Source organism: Myotis brandtii, unplaced genomic scaffold (assembly GCF_000412655.1).
Source record: "Myotis brandtii unplaced genomic scaffold, ASM41265v1 scaffold621, whole genome shotgun sequence".
Lineage (NCBI taxonomy): Eukaryota > Metazoa > Chordata > Mammalia > Chiroptera > Vespertilionidae > Myotis > Myotis brandtii.
In genome coordinates, this window is record NW_005370372.1 from 575,439 (window position 1) to 599,097 (window position 23,659).

Below are 23,659 nucleotides of genomic sequence, written 5' to 3' on the forward strand. Positions count from 1 at the left end.
GGAGTGCGAGAGTTGCTGTCACTGGGCAGCTCCTGTGTTGAGCATCTGCACCCTGGTGGTTAATGCACATCATACCTACCAGCCAGTCAGCTGGTCGCTTAGCCTTTTATATATATATAGATAGATGATAGATAGATGATAGATAGATAGATAGATAGATAGATAGATAATCATGTCTTGCAAGTTGTAGACTATTGATTCTAGGAAATAAGTAATAGATTCTGTCCAGAAATCTAAATATATAAAAGCCTAAGTGACCGGCCAACTGGCTGGTAGCTATGACACACACTGACCACCAGGGGGCAGATGCTCAATGCAGGAGGAAAACCACAGACATGGAAATATGGAACAGACTGATGAATCTTAGAGGGAAGCAGGGAGGGGGAAGGGCAGGAAGAGATTAACCAAAGATTTTATATGCATACTAGAGGCCCAGTGCACAAATTTGTGCACCGGTGGGGTCCCTCGTCCTGGCCTGCGGGGATCTGGCCAAAACCAGCTCTCCGACATCCCTCGAGGGGTCCTGGATTGCGAGAGGGTGCAGGCCAGGCCGAGGGACCCCACTGGTACACGAATCCATGCACCTGATCTCTAGTAAGAAATAAAAACTCAGCTGTAATAGGTTCAGCCAAATTGTGTGCTGATGTTTGAAGTGACAGATGAAGAATGTCTTAACATTTTTTTCAATGTCAGTGATCCTGCACACATTTGAACAGTAAGACACCTTAAAGAGCATCTTCACTAATCCTTTCATTTAAGGATGAGGAAACTGTGATTTATAGAGAGTTAATTTCCTAACAGTCACACTATTTGTTGGCAGAGTTTAAACCAGAATTTAACTTACATGATCTCTTCTAATACTGTGTATTTCACTCTGCACTAATATGTTTTCCATAGTTTAGGACAAGAAAATGCAGAAGTGTTACTTACTAAATCAATATGCTTTATAGAAACTCATATTAAAGTTAAAGTGAAAAGTTTATACTAACCTGATTTCTCTCATATGATCAAATATCTCCCTCTAAAAATTCAAGATTAGTAACCTTAAACACATTAATTAGTTCATTTCCATTGATGTTATAAGCTTACTTAGCCCATTATATAATACTGTTTAATGTAATTAGTTCTCATATTCAGAGTATATGTTACTCTTGTAAGAATTACAAGTCCAAATAGTTTCTTATTACTCATCTCAAGATTGAGTGAATATGAGTAATAATTTGAATTTCAAAAATAAACAACTCTTTGCTAGGTTCTTCAAAAACTTGCTTTGTGTTTCTCTTTTTAATTTTCATGTCAACTGGGATATTATGGTTTTTAACCATTTCATGAAAATGCATTTGAACTCTTTTACGATCCCACCTATTATATCAGAGAGGAGCAATGAGTGGTAAAATAGAATATTTTTCCCTTTATGTTAACAAGTGTATTTTTAAAAATGCTATCATTTCTTACAAATCATCTCTGTTGAACATATTATTCTGAAGATTAAAATAAATGTTAGAATTCTTGTTACCAATAAAATTTTCTTTCATAATATCTGTATGTGGTTTTTTTTTTTTTATTTTGGGGAATTGGGGCACTTCAATATGACTAGATCTGCCATACTAGGATTTTAAATTTAGAAAAGATCTTAATGTTCCAATAGGTCTACCTCTGTTTAGGCTGCTATAACAAAATTCTATCAACTGGTTAGTTTATAAATAAGTACAATTTATTGCTCACAGTTATGGAGGCTGGAGTCCAAGATCAAGGGTCCAGCATGGTTGCTGTTCAGTGAGGACCCTTGTCCTTGTTCAAAGGTGGCACCTTTTCACTGTGTTTCACCTGAAGCAGCTAGGGATGCTTGTGCCTCTTTCTATAAGGCATTAATCTCGTTCATGGGGGTTCCACCTCTTGATTTAAGCACCTCCCCAAGGCTCCACTTACTAATTCCATTACATTTGAGGGTTAGGATTTCAACATATGAATATTTGGAGAGCGGGGGGTACAAACTTTCAGACTACAGCAAGGTCATATTAACTGAGGAGAAAAAGCTTGCTGATGGCAGAACCTGACCTCAAATTAATGTTGAGACCCATGATGATACAGCTTTCTTCAGACTGATAGTCAGATGTTTGGTTATATAATATTTTCCATTAAAGACCATTCCATCATTATAAAAAGATGTAATGATTGCTGTTATGATGGCTGTTAAAAATAATGAAAAAATTCTAAGGGGGTGAAAATAAAATTTGAGTTGGCACTCTCTGTGAGGACTATGCTGATTATACTAAATAAGTTTAAAGTGATGGAGTTATTACAAAAATTTAAGTGTTAAATTCTAGTCTGATAATATATATTTTTTGAACATTAGTAGTGTTTTTCCAGGTTAACTCATAAAACAATTCCATACTCTATTTTTCTTTCCCCCATGCATTGATCATGTTTGCTGATAAAACATACATTTTCTGTCAGCCATGAAATGAAGTCATTTTTTATATTTGCCCCCTTTTAAATTTTTAATCAATTCCCAGTTGATTATCATTTGCAGACTTTTGACCCACTTTTTAACAGTTTATTATCTAGTACTTCAGCAGTAGCATTAGCTGTATGTTTACTGTTATAGAACATGCCTATTGAAATTCCATAGCAAAGATAAATAGAGAAGGAATAGCATCTGTATGCTGAAAGTAAGACAAAAACACAGTAGGCTATTGATCATATTGCCAAAATATGTTTGGCCAAGAGAGCTGGAATTTTATAAAGATGAAAGAGAGTCTAATCTGCTAATTCTTATCCTCTGATCACATGCAATAAATATTAAAACTTTGCTTCCTAATGTCATTCTACATTTGTACTGTTTTAAAAATAATTTTATGCCGAAACCGGTTTGGCTCAGTGGATAGAGCGTTGGCCTGCGGACTGAAAGGTCCTGGGTTCGATTCCGGTCAAGGGCATGTACCTGGGTTGCGGGCACATCCCCAGTAGGAGATGTGCAGGAGGCAGCTGATCGATGTTTCTCTCTCATCGATGTTTCTGACTCTCTATCTCTCTCCCTTCCTATCTGTAAAAAAATCAATAAAATATATTTTTAAAAAATTAAAAAAAATAATTTTATTATGAAATACATTACAAATAATAGATGCTACAAACCTATCAAAGGTTTTATACCTATAAATTTTAGACTTACCTATAAAACCAAATGTAAGACAATTAATAAAATGAACATTGGTTGTTTTTTGTTACATGAAGACCCCAAAATAACTGCTCAAACAAGATAGTGGCTTGTTTCTGTACTGTGTAGAAGGGCTGATATAGTCAAGGGTTCAGGGTTGGTAAGTGGCTCTGTTCTGCCCTCGGATACTTTCTGTCTCCTTGCCCTGAGGTTCTCTAAGTGTTGCCCTCAGCTGCAGTGTCCCAACAGCTGGCTCACAAGCACCTTGCCCACATCTAGCCTAGTTTGAATAGGAAATGAAAGGGAATGGAGGTAAGAAACTTATTTCAAAGAAGTATAACGTGCACTATACACATGACTTTGAATTAACTAGTGAAAATACATTGACTCTGTTTCTCCAGCTGTGAGAAAAGATGGGATATAGCTCCTACCATGTGTCTTGCTCACATTCAAGGCTGACCCATTTCTATTCCTAACACAAAGTAGAGGTATTGGTATTGGGGGACAGTTAGTATTTCCTGCCATACCCATATACCCATGCCCATCATAAGATAAAAATTTTTAAAAATACACTTTTTTTTCAAGGAAAACAGCATTTGTAATGTTAAAGTTATTTGTTATCTTTTATTATGATTTCATTATAAAGTTTCAATCAAATCAGACCTTAGAAATTTACAGTAGTTGTTTTGTGGATATGCGTGTAAGTCATAACCATAACTTTGGATATCTTGTCTGAAATGTGATTTTTTTAGACCACATAAACTCATTGGAAGTTTTTTGGTAAATAAATTTACATGAGTTTGTTTTAAAATAAAACCATCCCATTGTTGCTAATCATCTTATACAAATGGATACTATCAGAATTAAATTGAAGAATGGTTCAGCTACACCCAGGTAACTGAGAGTGTGATATTTCTGCATCCACACTTGAATGTTTTCTTGTATTCATAATCATCACCTACTACCATTCAAATTCCTTAAAATGGTCATTCTATTTTGTCAGGTTCTTTATCACAAATTTACATGTGATTTCCAGGCTATTAAATAATGTCATTTATGTCTCTTAGGAAATTTATAGAATCTTGTATTCCCCAAATTCATTTAATGTTGAAGTCAGAAGAACAGATATTTTTGTTATATTTTCCCTTTCTAATTGGTTTATTTCTATCTGATAAACATTTATTAGACTTCTACTCTGAGTCTATTCAGCTTCTATGGGGCATTTGAGGTGGATTTAAAAGACTATACATTTTCTGTGTTGAAGCATCTTTCAATATTTTTAGAGAGGTAAGAAGGTCACACAATTCAGACATTATACAAGATAACTTAAATGTAACTCAACGTGGTAGAGAAAAATGTGCTGTTGTGATCCTGATAGAGAGTGAATGTTTTGACCTGGAATTTTCCAGATGCTATTTGGATAAGCTTGGATCTGAGAAGGCAGGGCATTGGCACAAGGAGAAGGAAATGAACATGACTTAGATGGTAAGTGGTCCTTGACCATCTTGACTGGAACAAGGAGTGCACATTGAGGAACAGAGAAAGTAATTTATTTAAAGAAGGAACATGCCAAGCAGGAAGTTTATATTTTAAACCAGAGATGGCATTTTGAAAGCAAATGCTTTAAAAAAACAAATCCGGAAACACCAAGCACTCCCAGAATTGGTGTTTACCAGCAGAGTCCAGGATAACAATGGTAGTAACCCAGGCATACAGTCATAGCAACTCAGGGCTCCATTAATGGGTTTGAAGATGGAGTAGAAAAAAACTAATTATAGAGATAAAATGACATTCACATTATTCAAAGACATAATTGACACCGTTGACAATCTTGCTTGGTAGTTAAAGAACAGATATTCCCTTACTCTTTCTTTTGGTATATATGTTATATCTCTATTTGATAAAAAGAAATTGTGGGCTTGGTTGTGGGCACATCCCCAGTAGGGGGTGTACAGGAGGCAGCTGATCGATGTTTCTCTCTCATCGATGTTTCTAACTCTCTATCCCTCTCCATCTCCCTTCCTCTCTGTAAAAAACCAATAAAATACATTAAAAAAAAAAGAAATTGTGGGCTCGATCCCCAGTGTGGGGTGTGCAGGAGGTAGCTTGTCATTGATTCTTTCACATCATTGATGGTTCGATCTCTTTTTCTCTTCCCCCCCCTTTCTCTCTGAAATCAATAAAAATACATTTAAAAAAATAATGTTCTTATCATAAAGCTTTCTCTACTGAGACCATGGGGTTAGGAGGGCTGGAAAAACTTAACAGAATTTTCTGAATTGCTAGTGAGCATTTGCTCACTTCCAAACTATAGGTACCAACAGGATTCTTTGGCAGACTATACCTAATGTATGTGGGGGCGGGGGGGTGGGGGGGAGAGGATGAGGCTATCCTAATTTGTAATAAGGAATAATCATCACAATGACCATATTTATTTTACACTTACCATGTGCTTATAGGGATTTTACTGTTATATTATTTCAAATTGAATAACAATAAAGTTGCCATTATTTCCCAAGTTTTGAATAAATACTTGTTCAAAAAGTGCTAAAACTGAAATTCATACCTAAGTTCCCCTGACTCCAAATTTCAAATTCTTCACTATTTCATGACCCCTCTTTACATAGAGGGTTTTCTGTAATACTCTCAAGTAAGGTTAGAGAAAAGTCTTGAAAAAAAATACCTAGGGATACGAGGAATGTCCTTGACCCACTCGGTTATTCCTTCTATTTTTGGGGAATTATGAATCTTTGAAGCGGCCATGGGTCATTTCCTTTTGATCCCAAAGTTCCCATATGTTTCTGGTACTCTTCAGGCAATACAAGTTGTTTATGTCTTCATGATTCATGATGACACACACAGGGATAAAATATAGAGATTTTAGCCACTTCATTGCCATACACTATTAGGTGAGCTGGTAATGGAATGAAGAGGAGAATGGCTACTTCTGTCATTTATTTAACAAATACATGCTCGTCTCCTACTCTGCGCCGGTCACCTTGTTAGTGTTTGGGGATACAATGGTGAATGTGGTTGATGTCCTTGCCTTCATGCGGCTTAAAAGAAGTACATGTTATGTCCATAGAGGGAGATCACATTTGTTTTGGAAGGTACAAATGCAAATCATGAGATGTAGGCAAAGGCCTAAAAATTATTTGGAAGAGGTTTTTTTAAACTGTACTATAATAGTTTATCATTTTGAATACTCTGAAAAAATACAACAATTATAATTAAAGCTAAAATTATTTATGTATATAAACTCTTTTGGCTCATATATCCAAATAAGCTTTCAGAAGTAGCTTTAGGTTGGCTTATTGTCAAAACTGTTTATAAATATTAATCTCAGTTCTAAGATATCCTTTATGGACTTTTGTTCAAACATATTTTGTAACTCTAAATGGAATAATTTAAAATAAAAACATTTCTTTTTCATTCTTCCTTTATTTTTATTTTCTAACAATTTCCATATCCATTAAAGCAATTAAATGCGTTCTTTTGTTTAGGATTTCATTTTGGCAGTGCATATGGGCTCAACGAATTGGAAGTTCAGAGAAAATAATGTATTATTATTATTGTAATAGGAATCTTATCTAATTGCACATTGAAAAAATTACATTATGGAATGCAGGTTGGGAACTCTCATGCCAAATCATACACACACATTTGCAAGCTGGATAGGAGAACATGGGGTTTCCATATTTCCTTTTAAGTTTCATATTCACTTAATATCTTTGGAAAAATAGTTACTATCACAGTCCATGCAAAAATGGAAGACCTTTAAGATAAGTTTTTTTCACGAGCTAGCTATGTGCCAGACAAGATACTAAGTGCTTTCCATGGGTTATTCTGGCAACGATCATCTCATAAGAACTGATAATTCTATTTTGTAAACTGGATTTAGAGAATTAAGTGAATTCTCTCAGAGTGTAAAGCTGATAAGTAGCAACACAAGGATTACAACGCAAACCATAGCAAAGCCAGGGCCTGAGCTCTTCTTAGGCTCTGTTACCCCTGAGAGAATTAAGAATTTTATCCCAGTTGCTATATAACACATAGTAAAAATAAATGAGTTCAGCTACTGAGGATTTTGAGAGATTATCTATGGTGAGTTCTATATTTTAATCTAGACTACAGTGCTAGTTTCACTTCTGAGTCAACTTCAGAAGTTATGTAGTAGAAGAGAGAAGTACGTAAAAAATAAAAATGGGGAAATATCACCGAGAACTGTATGCTCAACTCAGGAATCCCCTGCTTATCTAAGCCAGGCAGAAAGATATGGGATGGCCATTTAAATCCAGTTTTTCAGATATGGTTGAAAATGTAAGGATGGGATTAAACACAGTTCAGAAACTGATATTAAATATACACAATGTTATATATCAATTATATCTCAAGAAATAAAAAAAGAAACTGATCCTAATATATAGGGAACTAGATAAGGATGATGACGAGGGTGGAAGGGCAATTGCACATGGCCTCAGCAGAGCAATTGTGCAAAAAAAAAAACAAAAACATAGGCAAAACATATTTACATAAGGAAGACCAGAGGGTGTTTAGAAATATGGGCTGCCTGATAAGTTGAAATTTCTGTACAACTTCATACATTTTTGTACAATAAATGTTTGCACCCCAATCTGTTTAAATAGGCATACTGCTCATGCACTAATTGCAAGTTCTATTTAAAATAAAAACATGAGTTCCTTGTATGTATTTAGAGAATGTAGGTAAAAGGGATTAATTCAGCTTTAATGAATTAACTTTTTAACAAGGTTTATACTGTACTTCCATATTGCATATTCAGTGAATCTAATAGTTTTTCTGAAAACAAATATTGGAGAGTTATGCTTTATTATGGTATATCTATACTAATAAAGAGCTAATATGCTAAGGGTCAATACACCGTAATGGGTAACGACCAGGTCATTAGCATATTAGCTGGCTGCTGCTCCAGAGATGGGGCGGAACTGGGGAGGCGCCAGGAGGAGGCCGGACCATCCCGTGCTGGGGAGGGCAGGGGTGAGAGCGCATAGCACCCCCTCACCAGACCTTTGCCACCCACCGTTGGCACTCAGAGTGCCCCGTGGCCCACCTGCCAGGGGAAGGAGCACAGCGCAGCAAGCGGGAGGCTTCCACACTCTCCTCTGGAGCCATGATGGGGCCAAGCTGCTGCATTGCTCCGGAGATGGGGCGGAAGTGGGGAGGTGCCCAGAGAAGGCGGGACCAGTCCTAAGTGACTGGAGGGACTGAGAGCTGGGCTTGAAGTGGTCAGAGAAGGCCAGAGGATTTGGGGGCTGGGCCAGGCGTGCTGGAGCTCTGCAAGGACAGGTTTGGGTCTCAAGGCAGGGCGGCACCGTGCGATTTCAAATCGCACGCTGGGCTCCTAATATATATAAAAAACATGTATAAAATAATATATGTTATATATACGTATATATACATACATACATATACGTATATATATGTGTGTGTGTATATATATATATTTTAAAACTTGTATTAATCATATAACAATATTTAATCATTTTATAGTAATACTATTTGCTATTATACAATGGTCACATTTCTTTTGAGTTTTGTTTCTGAATAATATTAATTTGAAATATGCATTTTGAGAATAAAGGTCATGTTATATAAACATTGAATTCTTATGCAAATGTTACTTGAGTAATTATTAAATATGGAAGGAATTTGTAATATGTATAATATGTGCTATTTATATACCATCTCAGGCCAAGCAGATATAAGATGTTCCAAGAAGTACAATAGCCCTTTGAATCTGGGGGAGAGACAACCTCAAATGCTATAAATACAGCAATCTTGAAATCTATTAATAAATAATACTTGGCATGTTTACAGATCTGGAATGGTTTAAAATGCAATTGAAAGTTTTTGTTTCTTTTAAACTTACCTAAACCTAATTGAATAGTAACATAATATCTAAATTTTTCCTACTTTCAGTCAGGAGGTACTGCTTCTATGTTTTCTGGGTTATTATAGCCAATAAATTAAAAATTATTTTTGAGTTCCTGCTATATATTAATCAAAGTTTTGTTATGTTATATATACAATTATAGGGTGTTAATAATGAAATTAGATCAACCATGTTTTATAAGCTCATATTAATTTCAAAATATACTTTTTAAAAAATGATAATTTTAATATAAGTAAAATTACTTGTAAAAATAGATCTTGAATAAATATAACTGCCTTAAACGTGATTATTTTTCATGCAGGAAAATTATTTTAATTATTTAAAATAATCCTATTGCTCAGGCCAGTGTGGCTCAGTTAGTTGAGCATTGTACTGTGCACCAAAAGGTTGTCTGTTTGATTCCCTGTCAGGGCACATACCCAGGTTTCTGGCTCCATCCCCAATAGGGAGCCAGCAGGAGGCAGCCAATGGATGTTCTGCTCTAACATCTATACTTTATTCCTCCCTCTCCCTTCCTTTCTCTCTAAAAATCAATAAATATATTTATAAAAATTAAAATAATTCTATACATATCTCAAAGGATGTCAGCAACTTATTAAACTTAAGTGCCATCATAATTAGTCATAATAATTTGTTTAAAGAAAGTGAGAAAAAAAGAACTTTAAAAGATTTCATGAAAGATTTTTATGCCTCTTTATTTTTTAATCCTCACCTGAGGATATTTTTCCATTGATTTTTTTTTTTTGAGAGTGGAAGATAGAGGGAAAGACAGAGAGAAACATCAATGTGAGAGAAACACATCGATTGGTTGCCTCCTGCATGAGCCCCGACCAGGACCCGAGGTGGTGAGGAGCCTGCAACCAAGGTACAGGCTTTGATCAGAATCAAACCCAGGACCCTAAGGTCAGCAGGCTGGTGCTCTATCCATGGAGCCAAACCAGCTAGGGCTTTATGCCCATTTTAAGCATAAAGGTGAGGGGTGGGAATGGAAAATAGTACTACACTGAATTACATAGGATAGATGGATAGATGTATAAAAATTAAAAAGTATGTACAGTGGAGGGGGATTGGAGGACTGGGTGAAAAAGGTGAAGGGGTTGGTATTTGGTAGTTACAAAATTATCATGGGGATGTAAAGTGCAGCATAGGAGTTATGTATGATGCCAGTTGGGTATAAGAAATACCAGGGAGAAAGCTTTGTAAAATATGATTGTCTAACCACTATGCTGTACACCTGAAATCAATAAAAATAATATTGAATATGAACTATAATTGAAAATTTTTAAAACATTTAACATTTATATATATATATATATATAACATTTAATATAAAGAATATATTAAATTATAGACATAAGCTATTGCTTACTTTCAATATATTACTGAATATACCAAATCCTTCAATTTTGCATAGCCCAGAAGGTCACTTAAATTCATACTTTTCCTCCTTTAAGGCTAGTATCCTGTCTAGAAAAGAAGCCTAATTCTGTTAATCTTTTTAATACAAGTGAAAATCTTCAAGTCAAGTATTATACATATTGAACAATGTTTATTATATTTTTACTTTAAGATTTTACATTATTTATTTTATTTGATATCTACTTATCTTTCCTTTCTTGAAAAATTAAATGATTCAAATTAGAAGAATAGCATTGGAAGCACTCCAGTTACAATTATGTCTCATCCTTCATAAGTGCATTCAAACTATCACTGACTATCTCCTCATAAGCCATAGAAATGGAGTTTATCTGCTTGCATGTTCATTTGTTTGTCTTGGTGGTATCCTGTAATGATGTTCTTCATTTGGGTTCATACACTTGAGGTTATATAATGTTATCCTGGAATCTCTTTATTTTACAGGACTTATAAACTGTAGGCATATGTTCAGGTCATTATTAAGTGTCTTTAAAACCAAAGCATTATGCTAAGCAAAATAAGCCAGTCAGAGAAAGATAAGTATCACATGATCTCACTCATATGTGGAATCTAATGAACAACATAAACTGTTGAACAAAAGTAGATCCAGAGACATAGAATCATTTAACTGACTGCCAAACCTCAGAGGGAAGGCAGGGGAGGGTGGATGGGAAAGAGTTCAATCAATGAACTTATATGCATATAATCATAACCCATGGACACAGATAATAAAAGGGTGGTGAAGGCCTGGGGGGGGGGGGGGGGAGCGGGGGGGGGGGGGAAGGGCAGGCTGGGAGAGGTAAATGGGGAAAAAGAGGACATATACAATACTTTCAACAACAAAGATTAAAAAAACACAACACCATAACTTGCTTTTTTTACTTAAAATAATTTTAAAAGAAAACTAGAACAAATTGAATACATTAATTTTAAAAATGGTTAATATTCCTTGATTATTTACTATGTACTGGGTGTGGTGCAGAGCTTTAGAATAGAATCAAAATGGAAACCATTACTATATTGTCATTATAACTAGAAATATAAACAACAATCATTAAAGAACTATTACTGCTAAAAAATGCTGGACAATTTTTTTATTTGTTGAAAAAAGTCGGCCTTGCTCATATTCATTGGTTGTTGAATTCAATATGTTAAAAATATAAAATAACATTAATTAGATTTACATTTAATAACATTACATTGCTACTTTTATTTACTTAATGTTTAGTAGCTGAGTTGGATGAAATTCAAATCTGATATGAAGACTGAGTTCCTAAATTCTACATATGACACTAAGTTCCTTCATACACTACCTACTTTAATCCCAGATAGTGAATTATTTAAACTCTTCTTCCTATACAGATGGAATGCCTGGCCTAATAAGAAATGCTTATTTCCCTGAGGTGTTTCAATAAATATTAAAGAAACAAATTACTGTTAATATGTTTAGCACATATTTTACCTTTAAAAAAAACAACAAGACTAGCTCTAGCCAGTTTGGGTCAGGGAATAGAACTTTGGCCTGGGGACTGAAGAGTCCTGGGTTTGATTCCTGTGGGGCCCGGGCAGGAGGCAACCAATCCATATGTCTTTCTCACATTGATGTTTCTTTCTCTCTTGTCTCTCCCCCTCCCTTCCACTCTCTCTAAAAATCAGGTGAGCACTAACCAAAAAAATAAAACATCTATGCTGCTTTGAAAGACAGGTTTCCAAGTGCATAGTTCTTTCTGCTGACACAGAAACCATGGGGCCACTAAGTTAGTTTGCATATAGACCATTTTGTACATTTTGACTTTGAGGAGTCATGTTTTTTCAAAGATTTTAAATCTATTTATTGCCCACATTAGCAGAAATGTTAGATAAGTACTACAGAATCTGGAAAAACCTTTTTGAACATATAAGTCAATGTCTAAATTAAAACTAAATGTGTATTTCAGGAAAGTTAAAATTTTGGAATATTTATTAAAATATCACTCAGTTTGATAATTATGACATTCCTAGTAGATATGAAGTATAAAATAAATTAGAGGAACATCTCAATAATAAATACATAGCTATTTTATTATTTCAAGAAAATGCACTAGTCTTGCCTCCTTAATTGAAGTAATTTCTAATCCACTTTATTCTACTTATAAAATAAATTCCTTTAAACAGTAGGCAGCACATATCAGAATATTTGAGGTGGAGGGTGTTAAGTTTTAACAAAACAATCAGTTTTAATAATAAACATTTATGTTGTCCACACAAAGGCAGGCATTAAAATTTGATGATTTTCCTATAATTTATACAAATATTTCCATAAAATGTCTATAAACATTCTACAATTCTCAAAAAGCATATCAGAATACCAAAGGGTGAGGGGTAAGATTATCTTGGTCATGAAAAGGTGCATAGATTAAAATGCTCTCTAGAGTGAGAATCTGAAAAGGAAAATCTTAAATCTTTGAGTTGTGGATTAATTAAATTTTAAGGGAGACCAACTTTAATTGTGTTGTTGGTTCTTTCTCTGACCTGCCAATTGGTAACTCTCAGTGCTCTGCTTTGAGTAGCATGTTGAAAAGATATTTAGGATAAGGAAGATGATTAGCAATAAGATCATTTATGGTAGCATTTTATTATTTTTATGTTAATGTGCTAATTATTTGAGCAGTTTGGACCTCGGGGACTCTGGTTTCTTTAGGACCTTTTTACAACATAAGAATTATTTTGCTGTTACTGTTATGTTCAGGAAAAAATGCAATCTGCAATATTAAATCTAACAGGTTGCACAGGTATGTTCTGAAATCTCACTATTATGTTATTTTCTGTTGAGATGGATTCAGTAGAGTAAGATCCTGAAGAATTTCATCTGGGTATAAGTACAAAGCTGGAAGGCAAACAAACCCAAGCAACATGTAACAATGGTGTTTTGTTGAGCAGGTATTTAGACAACAATATACTTTCAGCATATTTTAGAAATGTAAACTAGTTTGATTTATCTTTACTGACAAGTTACTGACAACTGATTACTGAAATGTAATACTTAGTAATTCATACTGAGTTTGATAGGTGGTGAAATATCACTGGCTATTATCATAAGGATGTTAGGAAGTAGATTAACATTTAATTAATTTAAGTGTCTTCTACATGATATCTGAAAAATCAGATGGTCTTCCAGACTCTATGGGAATGTATCAATTGATGAGGAACTTATGAGATCTGAAGACAATAAAGTCCACTAATGGACAGTTAAAATTATTCAACCAAAAGTTGCTGCCCTATAAATTCTACTCATCGGTAAGAGTGCTGTACACTTCAGTAGTGATTGCATACCCCTGACTGTAATAAAGTAGCGGGATGCTATGGTATATTAGAAAACACACAAAGAAATTTAGAGAGGATGAAATAAAATAAATGCATATGAAACTATTAGCATTCCAATCTCTATTCCGGTGGATCTTTATACATACCACTTGCCTTCTTGGATATCACTGGAATATAAAATATCCCTCTGCTAATATAAAGCTTCTTTCTGTCCACCTATACTGTCTCTTTGGCTCATAAGTTTCTTCTATAATTTCTATTTGGTTTCTTGTCCATATTTTTGCCTAGAAGCAATGGTTCTAATAATTCAATCTTGTGTACCCTATACGAAAACCATCTAATCAAGCAATAACTAAAAAATATGAGCTACAAGTAAGCCAAAGTGAGTTTCTACTTTTAAGTTGGGGGTGGTCATAGCTTCTCATGTCTCCTGAGTTTAAAAAATATTCTCAGGTGACCCTATGTGTACTACAAAGGTGTGAAGAACAAGTAGCTCTTTATAAATTAAAAAAAATAAAATAAAACCACACACACAAGGATTGCTTTACTCCCTTCCACTACCTACCTACCTACCTACACACACACACACACACACACACATATCCCTGAGAAAGAATTTGAAATCTAAGTGTTTAAAGGTTTTCATGTGTGAAGACTTATTATGTATTTTAATTCTTGTCCTATGTATTGAATCTACTTTTTCACCATAATTATACATTATCTTGCCTTAATGATTTTTGGAACAAATGAATATAACTAAATAAGGCAAATCAATGAAGTTTACATATGAAATTGTATATCCTTACTCCTCAAATAATATTTTTGAGGAGTTACCATCCATGTAATAAGTTCTGGACTCAGCATTCTTTTATAAAATGGTACAAGGCCTTCTTGAGTGTTAGATTATGCATTTGGATCTCTGACTTAGTGAAACAGTGTAAAAACCTCTCATAATCAGAACACTCCCTATTGGCTTCACATCTGAAGATCCCCAAGAGTGCTATTTGTCCCAGTGAACATCTGGAATAGATTACATGCAGTTAATTGGCTCCAGGTCGAGCTTGTTACAGACAGTAGCATGCAGTATAACCTATGCAATTCCCTAAATCCACCCACTTGAGGTTAAATCGCACCTACTTCTCTCTATAATTCCTCCCAGATGCAGGGCACACATATGTGTGCAAACACAAAATGCACACACACACACAGACACACACAAACATGAACTGGAAGATAGCAAAATATCAAAAGATTAGTGGAGAGGTTGTTGGCAATACATTTTACCCATAAATTATTTCAGTTAAAAGATTAACAATTGAATTCAAAAGATTGTTGGGATGAAAAACAAAGAATCAGGAGCAGCAGATTTTAGAGAGTTGACGGTTTTATAGTAGAAAAAATATTTAAAGTCAAATAAAAAGTACCAGCAGGTTCAGGATTTGTGTTTTATTTTGTCCCTCACCCTTAGCATATGTTTCAGCACGTGTAGGTACTTATCAGAATGTCATAGAAGCAAGGGAAGCAGTGCTTTGATATTTGACTTATTTAACAATATTAATGAGTTGGGTTACAAGGAACAGTATGACTACTGTTCATTGAAAACAAAAACATCAATCTTCTTAACTTATAGTGTTGGAGGCACAGGGCATGTCATAGCGATTAATGACCAGTTGGAGGAGTAGATATCTCAATACATAGCCAAGGGCCATTAACCCCAACTGGCCATTAATTCCCAGGAAATGTCCTGTACTGAAGTCATTATTGCTAATAAAATGCACACATGGAAAATTTCCTCTCTTTTGCCTCTGCATAAACATACATTCACATTACATGCTTTGTTGCATGTCATGAAAAAAAAAGTAGTATTTTACATGTCCAGAGGCTCAGAAAAAACTAAGCTTAATGAGAAATTTAATACCTACTTAAGTTCTACATTCAATTTGCCTTTCACTTCTTTTTCAAAGGGTATGACCTTATTCTTTATTCTCACCTTAATAAATACTTGAACTTTAGCTATGGTTTACTATAGGTGGAGGAATGCATGTTTGTATGCCAAGGCTGTGGATCTGCTGCATTCAGATACCTATGTTCTGCTAACAAGTGGGTATAGGGAAAAGTGAAAGGAACAGGCAAATGGGATTAGAGAAACCTGATGAATATGGATAGAAGCAGCTCACATGATGTAATAGCAAAGGCAGTGTGGAGCAACAGCATAGTTTGCATCATAATATATTAGGTACCAGGACAGGCATGAGACACATCGAAGAGTTAGCTCAAGTTCCTCTTTGGTGTCCTCTTTTCTGCCCCACTGGACTATGCTATGGTCTCTGCCGTCTCCTCAGCAATTCAACTGTCTATCATGCTTCTGGCTTTTCACGAACCCTTAAGTAGGTTTCGCTGTTTTCTTGAACTGTCTCTTTTTGTATTCCATTCACCTTTATCTGCCCTCCATGAAACTGTCCTGGTCTTGCTTAAACCTATGTGATACTCGTTCGAGATGTTGTCCCTAACATTCCATAAATATCCCAATTTTAGGAATTACTTCATGGTACTTTAACTATTTGTATATAATCAACCACTCTTTTCAGAAAATAATCTTATCTTTATTCTCACCTTAATAAATACTTGAACTTTAGCTATGGTTTCATTATATATCTATCTATATATATATAGATAGATATATAGGTATATATCTATATATAAAAATGTTTATTTAAGCAAAAATTAATTTCAGGAGCTCCAAACCGGAAATGGCTAGGCGCACTCCACCAGCAGGAGTCAGGGAAAAGACATATAGAGAAAATGCAGAAGCAAAGAAAGGAAATTATTATTATTTTAAAATATGTCTTTATTGATTTTAGAGAGAAAAGAAGGGAGAGGGAGAGAGAAATAGAAACATCCATAAAAGAGAAGCACATCGATTGGCTGCCTCCTGCATGTCCCTTATTGGGGAATAGAGCCCACAACACGGGCATGTGCCCTGACTAGGAATAGAACTAGTAGCCTCTTGGCTCAGGGTGGATGCTCAACTATTGAGCCACACTGGCTGGGCAGAAAGTAAATTATTTCATTGGCTGTATTTTTAAAGTTTAGTTGGATGTTTGTCATTGGATTTCTTTAGTGTTTTGAGTTCATAACTTTGAGTCATTCACAGGCTTAGATTTAGGTTTACTTACCACCATGACATTAGAGCCACGCCAATATAATGGCCTCCTTCCTTAATTAATTTACTAGCATTAAGTAATTTAATTTGTGTAAAGCAATTTAAAAAAACTAGTATATATAAATGCTCAATGAATGTAATTTGTAATTATTAGTATTAGGATTAGTTTAAAATATGTGAGTGCTCTCCTGTGTAGAACTTTATATGGTGCAACTAAGATTACATTGTCCCAGGCCTAAAATTGTACTGTTGGCCCTGACCTGATCATCTCTAATTTTCCCTATTTTAGGTAGACTTTGTAAATACCTTTAAAGTCAGAGCAAGAGGAGAACTCCTTCAAGATGACAGCTTTTATTTCTTTTTGCTTGGGGGATGTCTTCCTTTGGGAATGATATGGGGAAAGAGTAGGCTTCTACCAGTGTTTTTATCTGATTAAAGAATTCAAGTTACAGAAAGAATTGACTCCTTCTACATTTGCATAAATAACTTTAGAAGAAGATATGCTAATTAGCATAAATTGTTGATTTTAAGTTATACACTCATTTCCACAACTGAGTAAAGCCAGACCTGAATTTTATTATTCATTTCTGATTCATTTCCCTGGCAAAAATTTGTAAGAGCAAAACAAGAGAGAAGGAGCAGTTGTTTTTATATCTATATACACTCATAAATTTATGACTAAGTCTTGGAAAATCTGCAAAATGCTGTATTAATAATAGTTCTTTTCTTATTTTTAGCTTGTTTCCACTGTTTCAAAGAGAACATTGTTTTCATCATGAATGCTAATAAAGATGAGAGACCAAAGTCCAAAAGCTACTATTTTTACTTTTTTCATGCCTTGATGATGCTAAGCATGACCACGCTGTTTCTTCCGGTCATTGGAACTTCTAAGCAAAATATTCCACGGCTCAAGCTAACCTACAAAGGTAAATGTGTAAATGTTTTCAGATTTTCTTTTTAATTACTGTAATTTTTTTATTTAGAAATGCATGCTGACTTCACTGACATGTTTATTGTATTGGCATCAGTTAATAAAAATAGTATAGAACACAACGGCCAATTATTTATTATTTTTGTGAGGAAAATAGATACCCAAACTGTATGTATAGATGCAATTTTCATTCCATTTATTACAATGATAAACTACTTATGAGTATAATTAGGAAATTTTGGTCTGCAAGTTGTAATCAGTTTTGTATTAAAACAAATCAATCCCTAAAAAGGGAAAAAATATATTTCGTATAGCACTACCAATTAGTGTATCACTAGAGGATATTTTCTTTTTTAAAACTGTAAGATAACATCAAAAAAATTAACACACTAATATACCTTTAACATCTCAAGCAAATACATATTTCATTTTAAGGTAGTATGAAAGGCTTAAAAGGATGAGAGAACTATTTCAGAAATGAAATATGCTAAGCTAATTATTTTTAATATTTAAATTAATATAAAAGCAAAGTTTATGTAAGGTATATGTATGTCTAAAAGATATATGTATATACTTATATGTGAGAGAGAAGACTGAGAGTGTCAAGTTTTATGCTCAAAAATTTCTTTCTTTTGTTCTCTTTTCTATGATATACCCTTGGCTTCTTTAATACCTTAACTAATGAGAGGAATGTAGGGGGCTCAGACTTCTCTATTCTGAAGTTGGCAGGTAAAAGATTTATACTGGCGGTTTTAATATCCTCTAATCTTTAAAGCAGTTCATTTCAGCTTAAATTAAATATCAATTATAAAAGCTAATTTGAAGTCAAATATAAGTGTTAGTTAGCATATTATACACATTACACATTTTTATATGATGGTATTTGCTTGGAACTTATATCATGAATTAAAGAGTTAAGGCAACATACCATTTTTTAGTTTTATAGTCTTATTGAATTTCTAGAACAGATAAAACTAATCTATGGTTAAAAATTAGAACATAGCCTTTTTGTGGTCAAAGGAAGAGTGATTGGAAATGGATAAGAGAGGAAACTTTCTGAGATTATGGAAATGTTCTCTATCCTGATAAACATATCAATCACTGAAGTATATATGATATTTTACAACCCTTCATATTGCACATGTCCAATTTGCTTATTTGCCTGTACTTAAAATTACTTTAAGAAAAGAGCAGAAGCCGAAACCAGTTTGGCTCAGTGGATAGAGCGTCGGCCTGCGGACTGAAAGGTCCCAGGTTCGGTTCCGGTCAAGGGCATGTACCTGGGTTGCGGGCACATCCCCAGTAGGAGATGTGCAGGAGGCAGCTGATGGATGTTTCTCTCTCATCGATGTTTCTAGCTCTCTACCTCTCTCTCCCTTCCTCTCTGTAAAAAATCAATAAAATATATTTAAAAAAAAGAACAGAAAATAAATATTAAAACTATATGGAAAGTTTGAAAACAAAGATACTAAGGGAAAAAAGGAAATGTTATCTGATTCTATGTTAGTGAATAACACAAGAATGTTGCATTGATATGGTGAATAATGTAAAATAAATCAGGCTTGCGAAAAACTTATTAGTAGTCAATAATCAGTAACTGTGGATTCATTAGAGGCAAAGTATTGGTATAAGGACTGCATGTGAATTATATCATTTTCATTCTTACTACCATCCTGTGAGGTGGGGATTATTATCATTCCCTTTACTATATATACTAAAGTTACAGAGGTGCTGAGAAGTTGAGAAATTTGCCAATGTCTCAAATTAGTTCATGGTTCAGCTCCTGCATCAAACCCATACTTCATAGGACCTGGATGCTTAATCCTATTTCTCAGACCCTAGACATCAGTAGTTCTTCCCAGAGGCACTTGCCTCCCAGAATGAACTTTAAAGTTGAAAGAAGCATCATGCTGATATTTAACTAACTGATTATATGAGTTTCAATTGTTAAAACTGAATGGAGTTGAAGAAGACCACATGCTCTGTTTGGCCAAAATAGATGTACAGATTTGTGGGATTCTATGCCCTTTGATAAATTTATGAAAAAAAGATAAGTAGATTGTCATTATGTAACTTGTGTTCATAATCAAATTTTTATTCAAGTGATTACTCAAATGCAACAAGCTGATCATTTAAAATAAATAATTAAAAATAGAAAAGCATTAACTAAGTTTTTCCCTAGTTAGGTGGGTATTTTTTTATATTAATAAATGTTTTTGGACATGGAATCAACCTTATAAGACTTTAAAATAATTTTTTATATATCTCTTACAGATTCTCAGAACCCTTAGCACCTAGTGCTTATATATAAGGAGAGCCTGGTATAAGTGTTGGATTGATTAAACATTAATAACTAGTCTTTTTATGGTTTTTATATTCAGTACTAGAGGCCCAGTGCACAAAAATTTGTGCACTTGGGGGGGGGGTGTCCCTCAGCCCGGCCTGTGCCCCTGGGGGAACGGGCCTAAGCTGGCAGTCAGACATCCCTCTGGCAGTCCGGGAGCCCTCGGGGGATGTCCACTTGCTAGCGGGGAGCAGGACTAAGCTGCAGTCGGACATCCTTAGCACTGCTGAGGAGGCAGGAGAGGCTCCCACCACCACCGCTGTACTGGCAGCCATCAGTCTGGCTTGTGGCTGAGTAGAACTCCCACTTTGGGAGTGCACTGACCACCAGGGGGCAGCTCCTGCATTGAGCGTCTGCCCCCTGGTGGTCAGTGTGTGTCATAGTGACCAGTCATTCTGCTGTTAGGGTCAATTTGCATATTACCCTTTTATTACATAGGATAGAGTCCTGGTGCATGGGTGGGGGCTGGCTGGTTTGCCCTGAAGGGTGTCCCGGACCAGGGTGGGGGTCCCTGCTGGAGTGCCTGGTCAGCCTGGGTGAGGGGCTGAGGGCCGTTTTCAGGCTGGCCACAGACCCTTCAGGGTGGGGGGTCCCTGCTGGGGTGCCTAACCAGCCTGGGGAAGGGGCTGATGGCTGTTTGCAGGCTGGCCACAGCCCCTTCAGGGTGGGGGTCCCCGCTGGGGTGCCTGGCCAGCCTGGGTGATGGGCTGAGGGCCATTTTCACACTGGTCATACCCCGTTCAGGGTAGGGGGTCCTGCTGGGGTGCCTGGCCAGTCTTGGTGAGTGGCTGATGGCTGTTTCCAGGCTGGCCACAGCCCCTAGCCACCCAAGCTCCCAGTGAAGGCTGGCTGGAAGCAGGTATCTGGGATTTATCTTCTATAATTGAAACTTTGTTGCCTTGAGCGGAGTCCACAGCCAGCCAGGGCAGGCAGGAAGCTTGGCTTCCTCCATCGCTGGGGCAACCAAGCCTCCTGTGTTAATTTGGATATAGTTGCTCTGATTGCCTGGTGGGCGTGGCTGGTGGGCGTGACTTATGAGTGTAGTGGAGGTACGGTCAATTTGCATGTTTCTCTTTTATTAGATAAGATACTTACAGAATGTTGTAATTTTTAGGTTTTGATCTACATGTAGGTTATCTACATATCAAATGCTGCTAAACAGTAGCAAAGATTGAATGCAGGGTAGGAATTATAGAAATCACCTCCCAACTTAACCTCAATAGTGACGCACAGGCGTAGGCACATTCTAGCTGGCTTCCAGTAGCTGCTATTAGCCATTAATTTCCAGATAATATATATATATATACACATTTATATATATATATGGCTAATATGCTAAGTGACCAGTCACTATGATGCACACTGACCACCAGGGGGCAGATGCTCAACACAGGAGCTGCTGTGAAGTGCACTGGCCATTCACAGAGAAACGGCACCACGGATCTGGCACCCACAAAGCAATACTCGGCTTCCCCCACGTGGGACACAGGCCCTGCCACCAACCCAGAGTAACAGCCCACCAAATCGCAGCCAACGCTGCCGAGACCCCATAGTGCAAAACGTGGCCCACAGCCCAGCCCAGCCTGGAACAGTGGCTGTGGGCACCCGGTAATGATGTCACGTAGCAATGCCCGGCTTCCTCTCCCTAGTGACTAGCCTCCATGGAGTTTCTTCAGCCCAGGAACACGACTTGCTTTATACCCAGGTGCAAACATTTTACACTTTAACCAAATGTCTGTGAAGCGTTTTCCCATGCCTCATCTCATATGACCCTTGCAGAAGTCCTGGAATAGGTAGGTAGGAGACTTGGTGGAATCCTATTTTCTTTTAATTAGCCGGAAAATGGAGATTTAGAATGCTTAGAAACTTGACCCAACTGAAAAGAAGAAATGGTGGACCTTGAAAATAACTCCAGGTTTTCTCACTGTGCAGAATATAGTCAAACACTGCTGTGGTTAAATATTTTACCCTTTGTTCTCCCTGGGTGATCTACAATAATAATCTGCTTTGTGTTAATATTTGTTGCTGTGTTGCTGACAATTACCTGAAAGAGAAGATGGGTGCTTCACTGGGCTGGAAAAAGTTTAGCTAAATCAGAAAGCAGGTCTAATTAAGCAAGTTTATCTATATATATAAAGCTCTCACTGGCGCCAATTGCCTGTGTGTATTTCGATCTGTCATTGTTGGTCGTGAATTTGGTTGACACTTCTATTATAGAGAAAGGGCAAATAACAATATTATAATATTTCTTCTAATTAATTTCCTTTCAATGTGCACAAATTCATGCACCGGGCCACTAGTATACTAATAATAGAGTAGTCACCTCGGCTAGGAGAATTATTGACAACTCTTACTACTCTTTCCACTGTCACTGTAAAGAATGTGGGTCCCCTCTTTGGAAAGGTCGTGAATTGGTTGACACTTCTATTATAGAGAAAGGGCAAATAACAATATTATAATATTTCTTCTAATTAATTTCCTTTCAATGTGCACAAATTCATGCACCGGGCCACTAGTATACTAATAATAGAGTAGTCACCTCGGCTAGGAGAATTATTGACAACTCTTACTACTCTTTCCACTGTCACTGTAAAGAATGTGGGTCCCCTCTTTGGAAATCATCGTGCAGCACTATGCAGTTAACAGTTTCCTTATCCACCTCTTCTATACCATATCTGAGAGTTTAGAAGGAAAGAAGTTCAAATCCCGACATGCTGCTTTTTAAAACCAGACTATTCCTGAATATACAATGTTATGACATAAAAAATTATTGTTAATTTAGTGTTATGGTGAGAAGATTGGTTATATAACACTTTCTACATTTATGATAATAATCACCACTCTCCCTTGGCATTTTCTCTCTTTCTCTTATGATTCTGACTAATGAATTGAGATCAACTAGTACCACCCATTGCTTAAACAGTTTGAGCAGAGTATAAAAGTTCATACTTGGGCACTAAAACACTGGCAGAATAGAATGTGAGGTTAGAAAAATAATCCAAAATTAAAAATTAAGTTGGGTTTAAAAACTAATTTTTATGGGCACAAAATCAGCTTTGTTTTCTTTGCTTTCCATAATTAATGCTTCCTTATGTGCTGCTCAGAGATGCAGCCAGTGTCATTGCAGTTAGCTATTTTAAACATCTGGAAGATTATTTTGAGGAATTTCCTAAAGGCCAACAGAAATATAATAACCATTTTATCCAAAGAATGTTTTTTGATAAAGACTTAGCTTTGAACCTTCAAATCCACAGGAGCTTGTTTGGTTCTATTGTTGTATAAAGAGATTTCTATTCAGTTGCATATTTTGAATTCTTGCACATTTGCTCATGCTAAATCTGTTTCTTGAGTAATGAGTCAGGAGCCCTGAGTCAGGGTGTTCTATATTTCTGGATTTTGTGTTATAAGATATG

The 23,659-nt window shown here is 35.9% G+C and overlaps 1 protein-coding gene across 1 annotated transcript in view; it reads left to right on the plus strand.

Moving 5' to 3' along the window:
• The first annotated feature begins 4,624 nt into the window (after positions 1-4,624).
• SEMA3D (sema domain, immunoglobulin domain (Ig), short basic domain, secreted, (semaphorin) 3D) overlaps positions 4,625-23,659 on the plus strand; it is a 145,174-nt gene continuing 126,139 nt past the window's right edge. Inside the window, exons 1-2 of the mRNA XM_014528194.1 lie at positions 4,625-4,642; positions 17,709-17,897. Coding sequence (XP_014383680.1) covers positions 17,747-17,897 — 151 coding nt within the window. The 5' untranslated portion in view covers positions 4,625-4,642; positions 17,709-17,746. The remainder of the gene's footprint in view (positions 4,643-17,708; positions 17,898-23,659) is intronic.